Source organism: Cannabis sativa, chromosome 2 (genome assembly GCF_029168945.1).
Source record: "Cannabis sativa cultivar Pink pepper isolate KNU-18-1 chromosome 2, ASM2916894v1, whole genome shotgun sequence".
NCBI classification, from domain to species: Eukaryota; Viridiplantae; Streptophyta; class Magnoliopsida; order Rosales; family Cannabaceae; genus Cannabis; species Cannabis sativa.
This window is the reverse complement of record NC_083602.1, coordinates 30,132,560-30,151,926: the sequence shown is the minus strand read 5'-3', so window position 1 is coordinate 30,151,926 and position 19,367 is coordinate 30,132,560. Positions and strand designations below refer to the sequence as shown.

The window sequence follows — 19,367 nt, the reverse complement described above, 5'->3', positions numbered from 1 at the left end:
AAGTGATTAAGGTGCCTTTGAGTTTGTCAAACCAAGCTCTAGGGGCTTGTTTTAGCCCATAGATTGACTTGTTTAGTTTGCAAACCCAATTTTCCTTCCCTTTTTCCTCCAAGCCTTGAGGTTGTGCCATAAAAACCTCTTCTTTCAAGATGCCATTTAGGAAGGCATTGTTGATGTCAAGTTGTCTTATTTCCCAACCTCTTGATGCTGCTATAGTAACAACAATTCTCACTGTTGAGGCTTTGATCACAGGACTGAATGTCTCTCCATAATCTATCCTTGGCCTTTGATGAAATCCTTTGGCAACAAGTCTTGCTTTCAATCTTTCCACAGTTCCATCTGCTCTTAGTTTGATACTGAATATCCATTTGTTTCCCACCAAGTTTTGACTATTTGAAGGGGGAACCAGCACCCATGTTCTATTTTTCTTTAAGGCAACAACCTCGGTATTCATAGCATTATTCCACCAAGGATGCTTAAGAGCTTCCTCAACAGATTCAGGTTCAGCATAAGTGGCAGTGGCTTTGGCTGAGCTGAGGTAGGTTTTAGGTTTGAAAATTCCTTCTTTAGCACGAGTCATCATTTGGTATGTAGGCTGCAATGCTGTGGCTAAAGTTAGTTGGGGTGAGGCAGCTGCTGCAGGTTCAGCATCAGAGATTGCAGCATCAATTTCAGAGACTGGTTCTAAGTCTTGCTCAATAGTACATTGCTCGAAATATTGATCAAAATTAGGAGTAATTTAGTTATCATTATCAATATTTTGAGTTATATCCTCCCCTGCAAGATCAGAGGCAGAACTAGTTTGGGACAAGGGAAACGAAACCTGAGTAGAACCTGGTGATGCTTCAGAGAATGCTTCAGGTTGAGGATGCACATACCTAGAAGTGCGGTGATCTTTGAAGGTGGGGATGGGAAGGGTGGAGCAAGATGAACTGTGGATGATGACAGGTTTAGGAGTTTTATAATTATTAAGAAAACCGTGTTTGAATGGAAACTCCAACTCATTGAATACTACATTTCTAGAGATGTAGATGCAACCTGTGGGAGTGAGGCAATTGTACCCCTTATGGGAGGTGTTATAGCCTAGGTTGACACATTTTAGTGAGTGATATTGGAATTTGTGGGACTAATATGGTCAAATGCAGGGAAAGCAAGCAATGCCAAAGGTTTTAAGAAAGTTGTAATCTAGTTTTTGTTTGAAAAGAACTTCATATGGTGACTTGTTAACTAACACAGGTGTTGGTAACCTATTTATGAGATAGACTGCAGTATAAAAGGCATCCACCCAATACTTTAATGGCAGTTGAGCTTAAGCAGGCAATGTGAGACCCATTTCAACAATGTGTCTATGCTTGCGCTCAGCTTTACCATTTTGAGTGGAAGTGTGAGGGCATGAATGTTGAAATTCAACGCCTTGATCTTGAACTAGAGTGGTGAAGGGTTGGTATTCACCACCCCAATTTGTCCTGAGACATTTAATCTTTTTGTCAAACTTGTTTTCCTCCAAGTTTTTGAATTGAATGAAAGCACTTAGTGCTTTAGATTTGAACTTGAGTGGATATAGCTAGGGGTGTTCGCGGTGCGGGTGGTGCGGTTTTTAACTATTTTTTTCAAACCAACCCGCACATGCAGTTTTTCAAATTTCCCAAACCGCACCCGCACCGCGAAATTAAAAACCCGCAAAAACTGCACCGTAAAAAATAGTGCGGTGCGGTGCGGTTTTTGTGGTTTATGCGGTTTGGACTATCACTAAATAATTAAACTATCACAAATACAACAAACTTTGAGCAAAACTTGTCAAAATACCATAAGGCTTAAAAATAAATATGAAAAAAAAAAAAATTAAGTGTCAACAATACAGTAGACTTTAAGTTTTTTTTTTTGTGAAAGAATAGCAGACTTTAAGCTGAATATTCACATATTAGACCTAAATAAATATAAAAATTGGTATTTTTATAATATGCGGTGCGGTGCAGTTTTAACCGCATATTAACAATTCAAAACCGCAAACCGCACCGCACCGCACGGTTTAGGAAAAATTCAAACCGCGACCGCACCGCAAAGAATTTCAAACTGCATTTTTTTTGCGGTGTGGTGCGGTGCGGGCAGTTTGAGCGGTTTGGGCAGTTTGATGAACACCCCTACATATAGCCATGTGAATCTGCTATAATCATCTAAGAAATGTATATAATATCTAAAATTTGCATTAGATGCAATGGGAGCAGCTCCCCATAGGTCAGTGTGCATTAATTCGAGAAGGAACTTGGCATGACTTGATGACAATTGATAGGGAAGAGCGTGTGATTTGCCATATTGACAGGCATCACAAAACTTTTTGTATTTCATTCTTAGATTTCCTCACATTGGCAGACTCTAACACAAGATTTAAAATTCTAGGTGATGGATGGCCTAGACGCCTATACCATACATCAATTCTAGATACATGACACTTATCAACACGAGGCTAGTTAATACTAGACTTAACAGAAAAACAAGCAGGCACACAAGCAAGATTGGACTGGTGTTTATTTGTAGATTGTGGCTGATCATGACAGGTAGAGGATGTATGTTGTGGGGAAACTTCCAGTCTGTACAACCCATCCTTAAGTATGAAGCACCACCTTCCGAGTTCCCTTGTCCTTAATCAAACACACATCATGATGAAATTCAATCAATATGTTGTTATCATTCATAAGGTTGGATACACTAATCAAATTTTTTGCAATTTGAGGAACATGTAACATATCTTTCAAAAGCAATTGTTTACCATCATTTGTATCCAAATTACCACTACCAACATGAGAAATACTAAGTTTAGATCCATCACCAACAATGACTTTTTCCTTACCACCGTAGGGTTGTTTCTGGCTTAATGCAGCAACATCAGAAGTGATGTGGTTGCTGGCTCCACTGTCAGCAAACCAAGCATCACTCTCAAGCACTTCAGGATTGGCTATGAAGGCATTGTGGTTGGTTTGAGGAGTCTTGTTTCCCCCATTAGTATTGTTTGGATCTGCCCCCATATAGCTCTCATCAAATCTGTTATAACATACTGTAGTAGAGTGACCATACTTGCCACAAACTTGGCAAGTTGGTCTCAATGTGTTAGTGCGTCCCCTTCCTCTGAAGCGTCCTGAGCTTCCTTTGTTTCCTGAGAAACGTCCACCATTGCCAGTGTACTGATTCGAGTTGTGAGAGCCACGACCGCGACCAGTCGAGTTACCTCTTGAGTTATTTTTGGCAATAAAGTTAGCTTAAGGAGAAGTAGGATTTGTTGGTTTGCTGCTGATGTTGAGAGTTTGCAGCCTCTCTATTTTACTGTCAAAATTCAATAAAATGTCTTGGAGCTCTTGCCAAGTTGTGGCTGGCCTGGCCTCAATCTGAACCACAATAAATAAATATTCAGGATCCAATCCAGACAGCACATTGGCCACCAGGTATGCTTCTGGATATGGATCTCCAGCAATAGCAAGAACATCTGACCAATTTTTCTTTTGTCGAAGATACTCTGCCATGGATGTGGTACCCTTTTAAACTATTTGAATGAGGGTTCTGGTTTCATCCATGTTTGACTTAGAGTATGCTCCATATAGACTTTCTAAAGCACGCCAAAGTCCAGCAGCTGTTGTGGATCCCATAACTTCAGTGGTGATTCATTCTGTCATGGAGCTGTGTAACCATCCCATGAGGAGTTGATCATTAATGATCCACTGCTCATACTTAGGGTTGGTTTCAAGTTCCCCTTCATATTTGGCTTCACCAGTAACTGGTATGAACTCAGGTGGACACATTTTAATGCCATTAAGATAGCCGTGTAGTCTATGATCACGAACTATGGTGGAGACCATTGTCTTCCACAGGGTAAAATTGTTTTTGTCAAGTTTTAGGGAGAAAGGTTGATTGAGAGTTGTTAGCTGTTGTGGATATGTGTTTAGGAGCTGAGATGGGGATGCACCATCTTTGTTGGTGCTGGTTACTAAACCACCTTTGGTTTGTTCTTGAGGCGCAGCCATTGAAGACGGCAGAGGCTAGCTCTGATACCAAGTAAAATTAAGCGAAATATGTTGATGAATAATTTCTAAGCCCATTTAATCATTGAGCCAGAGTATTGTTTATATAGAAGAGTATTAGGGCCAATATAAGGTTGGTGAGCAACGATTCATTTTACAGGTGGTAAAATACAGATCCCAATAAAGATTACATAGAGAGAATATTCTAACAAAATTTCTAATCATTGATTCCCATAAACGCGGACCCCTTTACACCTGGCACAATCTGAGAAGAGAGCAATCTGGTGCAACACACTGCTGCTAAGACTCAGTGCACCTTCGCATTGCATCTCATTTCTCAACAACACCTTTTTATATTTACTATGAATAAACATTTTATGTAACAAAATAATTAATAGTAAAATAATTTCTCAATTAAATATTCATCGTCAACATAATTTATTAATTTATATTTACATATTATACTATTTATAAATTATTTGGATTAAATTACTTAAGAAATTATATATAATAAATCAGTTAACCATTTGTCAATAAAAAAATATAGTAAAATTTTTAATTTAACTGTACTGAAATTAGTAATTTTATAATTGAAACTCGTAAGAAAGATACTAATATTAAGAATAAAATAATTCTTAATTATCGTCAACAACAAGTATTTATTAATCTATACTTAAACATCATGTTTAGAAATCAAAATTTAAACGAATAAATTAAATTGAGAAATTTGAAGTTACAATCTTTTAAACTTACTATGAATAAATATTTGGATCCGTTTTTTTTAATAGTATCAACCGATAATTAAAAATAAGAAAATTTATTCTAAATTTTGTAATAAGATTAAATTATTTCTTACTAAATGGGATTAGTTATGCCGGTAGATAAACCTTTTTACTACTCTTATGAAGTTTACTCTTACTTTTTTTTTTCTTTGAAGAAGTTTATTCTTACTTTCTAAACATGACTAAAGCATATTCCTTTTACATATATGGTTATGTTGTTACACAATAATGAATAGGTTCATCCAATGACTCATATATGACCAATTTTATTTCTTTATATTCATCATAGACATGTAAACAGCCAGGATTGTTTTTTCTTTTTTCAAAGAAAAAGCTTGCAATAATACTATAATAGTGAGGTGGTGAAAATTTACCATATGAAATTGTTACTAAAATAGCTTTCATTTTGATAATGATGATGATTGTATAGGTTTACGAGGCAAATTTCTTTCCACCATATCAAATTCCCTAAAATAAAATCCTTATCGTATACTATTGATACGTACAAATTCTTCCAATTTTGATACAATGTTTTTTGAAAATAGAAGGAAATAAAATTGGGATACAACTCACCTATTCACAATTCAGCAAAATAAAAAAACTGACCTAGTCACCTAGTCACAATTTAAAAGATACTAAAAAAGAAAAAGGAAATTAGATTTTGCATTTATTATTATAGAAAAATAAAATAGAGTTTCAGGTGTGCGTAAGTGCGTAACAGTAATTTAACGGAGCACACTATATCCATGTTTGTCAATCGTCAAATTCAATTTTTCTTTTTTTTTTTAAAAAAAAAAAAAATCCTTAATTTGTCGAACTCAAAGTGGGGAGTTTCGGGCTTCGACGCACAAGGAAATAATTAAAAAAAAAAAAAAAGACCTTGGTTTTGGCTTTCTCATAGTTTGGCCGTCGAACTCGAAAGTCGAATAACGAGTGTTAAGAGTGTTCCTTGGCGAAAATCTAAGAAAACCCACGTAATTTTCCTTCGAACAATCAAAACCCAACTTCCCAGTTTCACCCCTAAAACCCGCCAGTTTTGGTAACACAGTCCTCTCTCTCAGATCCATCTTCCCAACCCATCTAAACCCAAAACACGTCCTTTAACGCCAAACCAGAAAACCAAAACTCACCATCCCTTTCCCTCTTTAATTTCTTTCCTTCTTTCTTCTATTTTCTCTCTTATAAATTTGAGTCGAATGCCGTTTCAATACAGACCAATTTTCTTAGCCTAGAGAGAAAGTGAAGGGATAGAGAAAGAGAAAGAGAGAGAGATGGCGGGTCAGATTGTTAAAGCGAGGAGGGATAAGCTGGAGGCATGCATGACGTGCCCTCTTTGTAATAAGCTCTTGAGAGAAGCTACTACCATCTCTCTCTGCCTTCACACGTGTATGTTCCTTCTCTCAACTCTTTTATCTTCTCGTCAATTCTTCTTCTTCTTCTTCTTTTTGTTTTCCTCTCCACTTCTTCTATGATTTTTTTTGTGATCTGGGTCTGTCTTGTTTTCGTGTTTTGTATGTGTGTTTTCGTTATTTTTTTGATCTGGGGTTTCGGCTATTATGTAATTCGTTTCCAATTTCTCGTCGAATCATTGTGATATTGATTTGCATTGCACGACCTGTTCGTCAATTTCAAATCCGTACGTGTAATTTTTCTTCTTCTTTGCATATTCGAGTTGCCCCGTTTTCTGTTTCGGTATGTGATTGCTCTACTATGGAAAATTTTCACGAGGCGAATGAGTTTTAATTGGCGTTCTTGTACTTACCAGTGTTGGTATTTTTGAATTCCAATTCTTCAGTAGTGTTTCTATTGTTTTCTGTTCAGTATTTCTGATCTGCTTGGTCTGGAAATTGATCTTGTTCTTCTTAATATAGAATATAAGTAAGAATATTTACTTATATGATAAATGTTTATGATCTGAATGTGTTATACTGTTATGTTAGGTAAATATATGACCATTTAACTTGCATGACTGAAGCTTTTTCAGTTGTTGCGTTATGTACTCAGTCCCAAAAAAAAAAAAATCAATTATAGACATATCGTCATTTTTCTTTCAGGCATTTTAAAATATTCCACAGTAAACTAAGCTAAATGATTGATTATGCTTTTAAACCAAGTAGTATTCCCCTCGTACAATATTGTTAATTAAGTTATATATATTTAGGGAAAGCAAATATTGAAGGCACAATAAGAGATCTTTCTTCTGGTGTCTCTTAATAACATCTTCCAACACATTATGTAAAGTTTTCTGTTTTATTCAATACAGGCTTTTATTTGGTGAAACCAAAATGTTAAGAGGCTGTAATTTGCTTAGATAAGTGATTGAAAGACTAGACTCTACTTGCAACCACTATCTAACTTATGCAATTAATGAATTTAAAATCAGTTTGCAGGAAGTGCATATATGACAAGCTCTCAGATGACGAGGTCGATTACTGCCCTGTATGCAAAATTGATTTGGGCTGTCTTCCAGTGGAGAAACTCAGGTCACTACTTTTTCTCTACAGCCTGTAATATAAACATTCCATCAATTAAAAGAAGTCCCCTGGCAGAGTGATATCTTTAGTTATTATTATTTGTTTTTAACTTTCCTTTATTTGTGGATAAAAGCTTCTAGTGTAGCCTGAAATTTTTTATTTTAATAGTATGTTATTTGAATAATGATCCAACATTTATTGCTCTCATTTCATAACTTATTAGAAGTATATGTCGACATCCTCAAAAACTACATCTTTTTGTTTATTTTGAATGTATTTTGTGAACATTTTCAGGTAATAATTCCTAGAGGGATCTTGTAGGACATTCTTGTAAACATGTTATCTGTGACCTAACATTTTCTCATCAGTTTGAGTTTCAAGTTTTACTCCTCTTTTACGAGTATACTGATATTATCTTTTCATTTTTTATGGTCGTGAATTTTTCCTGTTATCATCGGTTTAATCAGAAACAGTCATTCATTAAGCTGGGGGCAGTAAGACCCCTAAATTTTTTGCTCTCTTTTATATATTTTTATGTAAATTAAACTAAAATATATATTATTTGTCTAAAATTTTGGAAAAAGTTATAATAAAGCCCTCCTGAGAAATAAAAAAATGGTATATGTTCCCTCAAGAATGAAGCTTTGTCACTGCCAATCATCTGAAACTGTTATGATTTGAAATTCTACAGTGTGATCTAGCCAGCTTATGTCCCTTCGTTTAACTTACCGGTCAATGCAAATTAGGCTGCCTAGTAGAACTATTAAATGTATAGTAGGGTGAATCTCATGAAAATTTCTATGTAACCCTATGGATTTTATACATGCGATTCACATTGTTTAAATTGTTACACTGAATATTTTGTTTTGAGATGCAACCACATGCTGAAGGACATATGTTAATGACATGCAGGCCAGACCACAATTTGCAAGATATTCGAGCGAAGATCTTTCCTCTTAGGAGAAAGATCAATGCGCCTGAAGCTACAACCCCAACTCCTGTGCCTGTGAAAAGGAAGGAGCGGTCACTATCTTCGTTAGTGGTAAATACACCCAAAGTTCCAATCCAAACTGGCTTGACTGGAAGGAGAACAAAAGGTAGCAGCAGAAGGCCTCCTCCTTCACGAGGTAACAACTTTGCTGCAGAAGGTAACATCAAGGGAGAAGATTCTCCAGAAGATCATCCATTAAGCTCAAGCTCGCCTGAATCTCAAATCAGAACTGGTCGAAATAAAATGCAGGTACTAACTTTGTGCTTTAGATTTACTCTTATGGAAAAGAACATATATTGGACCTTCTGTGCTTATTATTCTTTTCATACAGGATTCTTTGTCTGCTGAACCTTCTGGTAAGAAAGAGAATGACGATCTTGGAATGGAAGGAAAAGCTGATCTGTGGAAACCTTTAACCTGTCTTGTAGAAGTTGCTAACAGAACCAAGACTTCTAAGTCTACCAATACTCAAGGCAGTACTGTCGCTAAATCCGAAAAAAGTATGGCCCTTGATAGCGAAGTACATACTCCTGATACCAAAACCGAAGCAGACTCACCAAATGGTCTGGACAGTCAGTCATACGAGCCTAAGACGAAAATAAAGGAGTCTGAACAGACAAAAGTGAAAAATAACGGTAATGGGACAACCGTGCTTCCAGGGCCTGTGAAACGTAGAAGGATGCGTGCAGCAAATCGTAAAAGAGCTGCATCATCTGGAGAGAGTGCTTCAGCTCAGGTGATGCTAGATGCATCCGGGGCAAACCGTGACAGAAGAGATAGCCCAATTTGGTTCTCGCTGGTTGCTTCTGAAGATAAGTAAGATGCTTCTTTGCCTGCAAATCCTTTTATTTGAGGTGTTTGAATTCAATATCAGATTCTATGTTAATTGGTTTCAGGAAAGGAGAAGTTTCCTTGCCCCAGATTTCTGCATGCTACTTGAGAATTAAGTGAGTTTCGCGACTCCCTTTGCTTCAAAGTTTTGTTGTCTCAAACATAAAAATTGTTGGTCTATAAGAAATCACCTATTTTGAAAATAAATCATTTGGTTTTCATTGGAATTTGTTGGATTCCTCTGCTTTCATTCTGTAGTAATAACTTGTTTGGTGTGTTCACAGAGATGGAAAGATGCCTGTCTCATTCATCCAAAAGTATCTAGTAAAGAAACTCGATCTGAAGGATGATACCGAGGTGAGTTCATCTCAGTTTCCCTCCAACACAAAAACCCCAAGATCAGTTAGTTTTGGTTCATCGCTTTATAACATTATCCAATCCTTGTTTTATTATATTTCTGTTTATAGGTTGAGATTCTGTGCCGCGGTCAGCCTGTTCTCCCGACACTGCCACTGCAGAACCTGGTTGATCTGTGGTTCCGGACAGCGTCCACATCAAAGAAAGTACCGGCATCAGTCGGTTCGTCAGCCAAGGACTTTGTGATGGTCCTCTCGTATTGTCGAAAAGTCCAAGATGCATGAAAGAGCTTAGTTAGAAAATTTTCAGTTCATTTTCAATTTTCCAATACACAGTCACCAATACTGCTGTTGTTGTTGTTATTGGTAGATTTAAGTATTAGCTTCTCATTTAGTCATGTGTTGCTATACCATGCGGAGAGTGAGCTAATATTTATGTTTGAATTCTTTGATTGTTTTATTCCATTTATTTTTCTCCATAGTTATTATCAGATAAATACATGTGCTTTTTATGTTATCCATCCCTAAATGTTCTTCTGTTCTAAATCTTAAGCCACACAAAAATAATTTGCATTAATATACTTGCAATCTACTGGTTTTGGATGTTAAATACTTTTTAACCAGTCTCATACTCTCATTTAAGTAAATTTATACGTTTTTACAAATAATTATATGTAATTATAAATGTGCGCAAAATATATAAATCCCATATAATTAATAAGAATGGATCGGGTTTTTAACAACACCAACGGAATGTAGGACTAATCTTGTTTTGTCTTAAATCAAGATTTGTATTAGTTTGATATAATTTTCTAATAATTAATACTTGTCAATTAATCAAACTATTGATCGGATAGGAATGACATGCATAAAAATCTGTTCCCATAAAATTTAATGGCAAATCTTGTCAATTATGGTCCGAATGATAAATTTATTTATTTATTTTGCAGGGGAGTATGACAAACTTTTTTTGATTCCAATAGTATGACAAACTTTTAATTAGTACTTGTTAAAATAGATTAAAAATTATTATCTAAAAAGGCAAAACTCTATAGAGTATAGACCTGTATTTAAGTTTAAAAGCTCTTACCTACCCCCAAAAGCCCCGTTATACTAAAGCGAAAGTTAACGGTTTTTTGGTTTTCTTTTTTCTTTCAAGTACAGTTGACCAAGGTTGTTATGGTAATATTACAAAGAACCGACCCGGATCCGACTGGGTGGAGGAGCTGGTATGGTATATAAATATTGAAACTTGATTTGCGTTTAAGAGTTGAAGTGAGTGTTGAGTGTTATTCTGGGGTTGGATTGGTGGATCAAATATGCAGCAGCAACAGCAACAGGTACATCAAAATCAAAAAACCCTAAATATTTTGTTTTGATTTGGGGATGTTCTTATAATTATTATAATTTAAAATACAGGGTCAGAGTGGAGGATCTGAAATGGAGGTAACATGGGAGGACCAGCAAAACATTAACAAATTTGGAAGATTGAATAATCGTCTTCACGAGCTTGAAGACGAGATCAAAATCGCCAAGGTACTACTACTACTGCTACGAGTTTTATGATATGTGGGTGTTTCTCCTTCTGATTTTGCATTTCTTTGAAATGGGTTTCATATTCGTCTTTGATTCCATCTTCAGTCTTATGGGTGCCTCTCTTTCTGCTTTATATATTTTAAAGTTTATGCCTTTGTAGCGATTAGGTTACACACTTCGAGGGAATTGGAAGTACAGAGATTTAAACATTAGAAATATTTTAGTACTAAGATTTTGAACCTATGTAAGTAGTTTTGAGTCTTTTACAGCTTATAAAGTTAATGTAGAATTGGCTCAGAGTATATTTGATGCTGGTGGTATTCTTTATTATTATTATCTATTTTATTTTATTTTTTTGAAATTAAAGAGTGGCATATTATACTAAGTGTACTGAAAGAATGTAGTTGTTGGAGAGACTATTTTGGGGGAAAGTTTTAGGTCGAAAACTGATTCACAGTCTATATATACGTCCTTACTGAATCTTTCTCGTTCGCAAGTATACTCACTAAGCAAATACTGGAACTAGGTATCAGTTGAGCCATCCTATCTCTATAATTTGAGTCCATAATGAGAATTCCAATTCCTAAACTAAGCGAAAACAAAAATAGGTGGCTCAGCAACTATGACTGTAGGTATATTTTATATGAATCTATATTCTCATTTCTCACTAGTTAGTCCTGTCGATTCTTATATCTTTTCTAACTCTTAGCCTGAAAGATTATGGAGAACAAAGAACACTAATGGCTTGAAACATGTTTGGAAATGCTTTCTAAAAAGTGATATTTCCACCATCTCATATGCTTGTGTGTTTGAATGAAAAAGTTTTTGGGATATGTCAGAGCCAGAGCCTTTACCATTTTATACCAAGCTACGGTACTGGTGAAACTTATTAGTAGATACAAGCATGAAGTTGGGTTAGCAAGAGTGTTTTAACTAGACGGAGTTGCAGTTCTTGTGTTGATTGTAACTCTAGAATTCTCAAGCAAATAAATTTGAAGACCTTTGATTGCAATTTTTCTGATATTGCTCTCTTTGTGAAGAGTTGAATGTTTCAGAGTTTGTTATCAAAAAAGAATGTTTCAGAGTTGGCACTGTGGTGAGCATGAGTCTTGTTGCAACGCCAAGTTTTGATTGTAAAATTAGCACCAACCCATACCTCAGTGTTACGGTGACATTAGTGAGAAGGAACTTTCACTGCTGAACTTACTAACCTGTGGCTTGGCACTGCGGTGCTGCGGTCTGCACATACATGTGTTAATCCGTAGCTCTGCACAGCAGCGTCCAGCAAACTAAAAAAAAATTTATGTGTGTGTGTATATTATTGTGATCACTTTCCTCAACATGTTAACTACCAAATACAGGTGTATAAGTTTATTTATTCAACCAAATACCAACAATCCTCACGTATCTCTTGCTCTCTCTCCTCTCACCAACTCCCAATAAACAAAGCTCTAGCCTAAGCACATAATTAAGGAATATATATCAGGCTAACAACACTTCTCTTTAACATAGATTGATAGATACCCAAACGTTTTCAAACTCATCTACATCTAGTTTTTTTTTTTGATAAGTAGAACCTTTTATTAGAAAACAAAAACACACCTAGTGACCACAACAGGGGGCCACTTCCCTTAGCAAACCAGACGCAGCAGTCTTGGTTTCTCTAGCCCATCTACATCTAGTTTAATTAAGAATAATGTGCGTGATTTCTAAAAAGACTGGCTGATGTCCCTGTTATGTTGACATAGTTGAACCTGATACTTGTGTTTCTTCTAATGATATTTAAAAATCCCAAACTTCAAAAGAGGTGTTACAAAATGGTGTGTTCATTTGCAGGAATCAAATGATAATTTGGAGGATGCAGGCAATGAGTTGATTCTTACAGATGAAGATGTTGTTCGATTCCAAATAGGGGAAGTTTTTGCTCATGTGCCAAAAGACGAGGTGGAGACCAGGATAGAGCAGATGAAAGAGGCCACTAGCCAAAATTTGGAGAAGCTTGAAGAAGAGAAGGAATCTATAATTGCTCAGATGGCCGAGCTGAAGAAAATTCTATATGGGAAATTCAAGGATTCAATCAATCTAGAGGAGGAGTAAAATTTCTCATATTTGGTACCCTTTTTGTAATGTTTTGAAAAAGAGATTCTGAAATATGAATTTGATTGGCATACAGTGGCCATGATTTTGATTGAATATCGATAGTTGAATTAACTTCATACTTCAGTGTTAGCACATTTTTCTTTCTTTCTTTCTGGTGTTGGATGAGCATTCTAGCTCTTGAAATCAATTTCATTAACTTTATTTTTACATTATAGAATCAACTCGTGTTAGTATCTATGATTCACTAAACTAGTCTCGTTTCCTCGTTCTCTTAACATTTTTTCTGTGTACGTAGTATATACAAAAGATGATTTTATCAACTACAATGTAGAAAATAAAGAATGAGAATGGAACAAATGATTGAATCGAAAATCTTAAATGAACAGCAAACCGTTATGAACAAAGATTCAAACACTGCCTGTCTCAACAATTGATTGAAATAATCTGGAAAGAACAAATATCATATAATACATCAAATCAAATATGATCACCAAGCTTGAAGTGTCAATACACAAGATTTAGTTTCATTCACTGATGGGGTTTTGGAATTTGGATTGAATTATCATCTTCTACACTCTGACTTCTGAAAGCATAAGAACCGATAAAAGTGATTCAAATTGGAGCATAACTCGATCGCAATGGTTGGCTTCCGACGACCGATAACAACCCACCTTCGGCGGCGCTTTCATCAGCGAGATACAAGTCCTCCGTGACTCGAAACGCAGCATGTAAACCAACTAAAACAGCCCCAATAATCAACGACATTAATAAGTTGAAACCCACGTGAGTGAACACAAGAGCAAGAATCGTCACCAAGCTCAGAAGTGCCAACACAGTTTTGTCATTGATCGTATAACCGTACACCACAACCGGACCGTCGTTGAAGAAATAGAGGAAGAACCACCCAACGAAGACTATCAAGAAGACGATCATGGAAACAGGGTGCCACAGTAGGCCGAGGAAGACGATTATAAGAACGGCCAAGGCGTAATTGATCCTGAAATAGCTGATATTCCATCTGACACGTTCCATGGCGGCGTTGTAGTTTTCAGGACGAGAGAATGAGGAGAATTGGAAGAGCTCACGCCAGGGGCGGAGCGTGGCGATGACGGACTGAGTTGTCTGCTTCGCTCTGGAGATGAATGAGAGATCGGAAGAGGTCGATGATGATGATGATGCTTGGCCGTGGCCGGTCTTGGTGGTGGTGGGCATGGTGCCATAGCCACCGGAGAAAGCTGTCGTCGACATCTCTTGTTGACTCTGGCTATGTAGATCTCCCAAATTCAGAGAGTCAAGCCCTAACCCTAGAATCCTTTCTATTCTAGATCAATGGTATTTAGTAAAATAATAATTTATTAGTAAAAGAACCCTCCTTTTTCTATTTTTATCGGAAATCAATACTCATCACTTGCCTTGTTCAAAAAAGAAAAAATAAAATAAAAAAAAAATACTCTCGACTTGCCTACCTGTTTTCATTGGAAAGCTCTGTCATTTCGATCTGGAGTTTTTTAATTATAAAAATAAAATCTAAACCCCCTTCCCTTTCAATAGAGTAAAAACTAAAGAATAGGATTTCATGAAGTGAATTGGGATTTTGTTTTATTTTATTCTTTTGCCGCAGAATTGGGTTAAAATAAAATTAATCAATCAACTATTCTTTTTCCTTTTATTTAATAGTATTGCAATAATTAGAACCACAGGGCACATTATTATAGATGGTTTCTGTGAAGTTGTATCTAAACAATAACACCAATTTTAGACTTAGCTGAAATTTTGTTTAATAGATAAATAGTTGTGTTATAATTAGGCTAAGAATGTTAGGACAACTAAACCAAACAATTGCATTACTAATAATAAAAAGAATCACACAACATCTTACTCCCAAAACTGTTTCTTACAAACAACATTTTCATTTTACACTCATCTAAAAGCATAACAGGAAAATCAGGATCAAGGACTCCAATGCCTAAAAGAGTCACTATGGCTTTTTCTTGTCAGTGCCATGGAATTTCCTCCCAGCTTCAATGGCCTCCCTGTTCAGATGACAGTGAGAAAAAATTCGTTAGAATACTTTCAAACAAGTTTTTGAAGCAAGAACAACATGCCAAGCATATAACATAATTATATATATATACATATATTTTAACTTGAAACTAAACCAGCCAAAAATACCAAGAATAAGAAATAGAGTAAGAGCATGAAGATGTTAACCTGAAAGCGTCTACAAGCTCTCGACTTTCAGGATTAAGCTGCACGCCCTCGTAGAAGGCATTGGCTGCTTCATCAAATTTCTGACATAATGAAAGCAGAGTAAGAGAAACGATAAAAAAATCGTGCAATTTTTTTTTCCCTCAGATGTTTGACTTTCTAAAAATAAAAACACTAAGCATGCCTGCATTAAGCGTAACGCTGCGCCTTCACGATAGCAAGCTTTTGGCCAATCTGGTCTTAATGCTCTACATGTCTTTGCATCTGCTAAGGCTTGCTCAGCTTGACCAAGACGAAGCCAGCAAAGGCTTCGGTTAGAGAACAAAGTTCCATCAGTAGAGTCTAGATCAATTGCCTGTAAATGTATGATCAAACAAATGAACCTTCATCTGAAAGAAAAATATAGAACAAGGGAAATAATTTAGCAAAAAATAGCATGTACCTGGGTATAAGCATCTACGGCAGTATCAAATTCCTTCCTTTTAAAAGCCTCCTCTCCTCTTGATTTCGCTTCTGCGGCTTTCTTCTTTGCTTCAGGTGTCACCTGAACAAGTTACTTCATATTCAGCCAACAGCAATAGCAAACTAAACCCATCTAGTATCTCATTACATATACACATTAAAAAACACAAAGGAAATATCCAGAAATTGAATTATTGAGTAAAAAAAGGCACCTCAGGAAGATCTTGCTTCGGTAAGTCCTTCGAAATATTAGCTTCCTTCAAACTTCTTGATTCTTCCTGCAAAGAGAGAGAGCAAATCCAAACAGTCAGCGACAAAGATTGGTGAGTATACCTTTATACTAAATATTAAACTTATATATTCCAATCATATCAGAGTTTAGTAAAAACTTAAAACAAATACCATATAGACAAGACAATATAACTGCTCCAAGATGAATAATGTCAAAATATATAAATCCATACAAGTATTTAAGATCTTAGCAACAAAGATTGGTGAGTATACCTTTATACTAAATAATAAAATCATATATTCCAACTCATATCAGAGTTCAGTCAAAAAACTTGAAACAAATACCATATAGACAAGACAGTATAACTGCTCCAAGATGAATTATGTCAAAATATATAAATCAATACAAGTATTTAAGATCTTAGTACCTCCTGTCTGCTAGTTTCAGAATGCATGTACTCCAGTATGCCGTCTATTGTCCATTTTGGGATACAGTCAATCTTTGATGTCAAGGGAAACAATATCTCAACAGCTTCCCGGTTGCTCCTTGAAGCTGCAACCAGTATTGGCTTGGTGCCATCCTGTGATGCGATGCAAATAATTGATATGTAAATCATCCAAAACATTTAATAAATAATAAAAAAAATTAAAGAATTTGAATATTTTACTAGTAATAGTGCTTTGACTACCTCATCAGTCACATTGGGATCTGCTCCAGCTTTTATCAAACAGTTAATGATTTCTAGGTTCCCATGATCAGCAGCAATCAGCAAAGGAGTTGCTCCACCAGCACTAATATTCACTTTAGCACCTGCCTGGACAATAGATAATGCAAAAGGGAGTGTCACAAAGAGATGTAATCATTTCAATGTTCAAACAGTTCCCACCAAAGAAATTGCTGACATAAGAGGTGTTCTTATAGATATTAAACCATATGAACTAATCAACACTTTAACGGCACAAAAATTCGCTTTCCCTGTTAACCCGGGCATGATGAGGAAACACAATAATAGGGAAGGGTCTTTATCGGCAAAATTAAGAGATCATATAAAGAGTCCCAAGCAATAAGTTTATATATGTGAAAAAAATCCCCCCACCCCACTATATATAACATAGAAAGTTAAAAGGCTAAGATCTTATTTCTACTTATAATCATGGCATAAATATAACGATTTGCATGACAAAAGACAAACTTTAATTCACTATGCTACTTGAAAGTTATAAGAAGATATTGAAAGAAAAAAAAAACACCTGAATTAGTAACTCCAGGCATGGAAGTGAGCCAGCTGCTACAGATGACAATAATGGAGTAATGTCATCATCAGTTTCAGCATTCGGCTGCAGAGAATAACAAGAGGATGAAGACAAAACACAGCAAAACAGAGTACGGCTGTCACAAAAACCTACATTGCAAAATTACAAAGCTAAAATCTTACATTAGCATTGTGTTCTAGCAAAATTTTAACAGCTTCGGGTTGAGCATGACCAGCAGCCCAAATTAAAGGAGTGCCAGCATCACTTTGTGAATTGACATCCACACCTTTAGAAAGTATATGCCTCATCAACTCAATATCTCCTGCAAACAAGAAAAATAGAAATCAGAATTTGTTGGATGTTCTACTATTGTTGCCAATTTTTACTTCTCTGCCCCAGGAATACCTCACAAATTATGATAACAGCTATTATGATCACCAACTTCATAACCAAAAGATTCAAAATTAAACTTTGGGATTCAATCAGTCGATTTATTAATGTTTTTCAACACTAGCAATGGTTTTCTTTGGTTTAAAATCCAATATTAATACTTACAACTACGGAAAGGTTTTTACCTACAACTAAGAGCAGCGTAAGATATAATGTCTTCAGCTTTACAAAGCTTTACAGAAGAGATAGAGACTTGCTCTAGTTACTACATTGGAAGGTAATTGACAGCTTTCTCACCCATAAATTCATAGACATAAGCTAACCAATAAAAAGTACAAACTAAGAAAAGAAAGGCTCACCTATGCCTGCAGAATGATGGAGAGCTGTAGCCCCTAAATTACTGGCTATAGAAGGATCAGCACCATGTTCAAGAAGGAATTTAGCTGTATCAGTGTGCCCTTGCCTAGCAGCATGAATAAGAGGAGTCTCCCCTGTAAATTTGAACAATGAGTTTCTTGTAATAACCGCACATGTAGTACCAACCATTGCAATTGCAATGATTTCAGCAAGAGATCAATGCCAGTCAGCAGTCAGCTCATGTTAAGTGCAAAACAATATAAAGATACAATATATAACTAGAAACAGAAAACCACCCAACAATGACAGAGGGCAAACCGCCAATTCAAATATTTACATTGCCTAAACTAGCTTAAATTAAAGCATGCCTATCAATCTAAACAAAATAAATGTGAGACTTGCTCAAAATAACATTGTCACCAAATCCAAATCTCTACCAGTTGAAAAACGTCACCCAAATACTGACCATACTTAGCTCAAAGAATAGCATTAGCATCCAATGAGAAAATCTCAAATTGGGTATGAAAAAAAGTAATACCATCTTCGTCTCTAGTATCAACATCGAGTTTGAGTTCCTCCAACAAGTACTTGCAGACCTCAGTCTTGCCCTCTCTGGCCGCAAAGTGAAGTGCACCTCGCTTGTTGGCATCCTTAATATCAGCTATCGTTTTCGCCAGTCCTTTCCCATCATCAAGCTTCTCCGCCACCTCTACTCATAACAGAAAAATCCATATAAATTCAACCGCAATTTTTAAATAAATTTAAACACAAAAAAAGAAATGGAGAGAGAAAGGGAGGAGCAATAACATACTCTTCAAGAAATCAAGGTTCCCTGAGCAAGCGGCATTAAAGAACAGTTCAACTTTTTTCCTCTCTGCATTTTGATAATTATATATACACATCGATGTAAATACAAAATATCTAGAAAATAAGCAACCGACTTTCAGAGAAGGGTAGGAGAGAAAGATTGGTAACCTGCGAGAGCATCAGAAGCATCAGAAGAGGCCATGATCAAGACGGTAACTAAGGATTAGCGAGCCCTAACAGATTTGGACAGAGTTGCGTTGAACTCGGGAGAATCGTCGCCACCAGGGTTTAACTTTTTGAGGTTTATGTTTATGACTAGTTAATTTAATTTAATTAAAAATGAGGGCAAAATGAGTAATTTAACGAAAGTAAAGATTAAATATCTTATTTTATTTTATTCATCTTTAATTTAGACTCGTAATTGTATTATCTTTTTTTTTAAAAAAAAAAAGTTATTATTATATCAATACAACAACACACTACTAAACCAACGTGAAATAGGAAAATAATTTTTTTTTTCTAATTATTAGTATAAATACAAGAATACACTACCAAAGTGAGATAAAAAAATAAAAACA

The 19,367-nt window shown here is 35.8% G+C and overlaps 4 protein-coding genes across 4 annotated transcripts; 2 read left to right on the top strand and 2 right to left on the bottom strand.

Annotated features, from left to right (window-relative positions):
* The first annotated feature begins 5,608 nt into the window (after nucleotides 1-5,608).
* Nucleotides 5,609-9,965, top strand: LOC115720855 (E3 ubiquitin protein ligase DRIP2). Its single transcript, XM_030650040.2, has 7 exons — nucleotides 5,609-6,178; nucleotides 7,176-7,275; nucleotides 8,179-8,506; nucleotides 8,589-9,073; nucleotides 9,154-9,204; nucleotides 9,373-9,445; nucleotides 9,556-9,965. The coding sequence occupies exons 1-7, from the start codon at nucleotides 6,064-6,066 to the stop codon at nucleotides 9,727-9,729; spliced, it is 1,326 nt and encodes a 441-aa protein (XP_030505900.2). The 5' UTR covers nucleotides 5,609-6,063; the 3' UTR covers nucleotides 9,730-9,965.
* Nucleotides 9,966-10,595: 630 nt separating this feature from the next.
* Nucleotides 10,596-13,196, top strand: LOC115721334 (probable prefoldin subunit 4). Its single transcript, XM_030650607.2, has 3 exons — nucleotides 10,596-10,784; nucleotides 10,864-10,980; nucleotides 12,817-13,196. The coding sequence occupies exons 1-3, from the start codon at nucleotides 10,764-10,766 to the stop codon at nucleotides 13,075-13,077; spliced, it is 399 nt and encodes a 132-aa protein (XP_030506467.1). The 5' UTR covers nucleotides 10,596-10,763; the 3' UTR covers nucleotides 13,078-13,196.
* Nucleotides 13,197-13,437: 241 nt separating this feature from the next.
* LOC115721332 (PRA1 family protein E) lies at nucleotides 13,438-14,758 on the bottom strand. The gene has a single exon (XM_030650605.2). The coding sequence runs from the start codon at nucleotides 14,326-14,328 to the stop codon at nucleotides 13,693-13,695; it is 636 nt and encodes a 211-aa protein (XP_030506465.2). The 5' UTR covers nucleotides 14,329-14,758; the 3' UTR covers nucleotides 13,438-13,692.
* Nucleotides 14,759-14,895: 137 nt separating this feature from the next.
* LOC115721331 (uncharacterized) lies at nucleotides 14,896-19,145 on the bottom strand. Its single transcript, XM_030650604.2, has 13 exons — nucleotides 18,958-19,145; nucleotides 18,794-18,856; nucleotides 18,521-18,691; nucleotides 17,985-18,116; nucleotides 17,418-17,557; nucleotides 17,233-17,319; nucleotides 16,671-16,796; nucleotides 16,410-16,562; nucleotides 15,963-16,028; nucleotides 15,731-15,832; nucleotides 15,473-15,643; nucleotides 15,292-15,371; nucleotides 14,896-15,113 (listed from the first exon to the last, which is right to left on the bottom strand). The coding sequence occupies exons 1-13, from the start codon at nucleotides 18,989-18,991 to the stop codon at nucleotides 15,059-15,061; spliced, it is 1,380 nt and encodes a 459-aa protein (XP_030506464.2). The 5' UTR covers nucleotides 18,992-19,145; the 3' UTR covers nucleotides 14,896-15,058.
* Nucleotides 19,146-19,367: the final 222 nt, after the last annotated feature.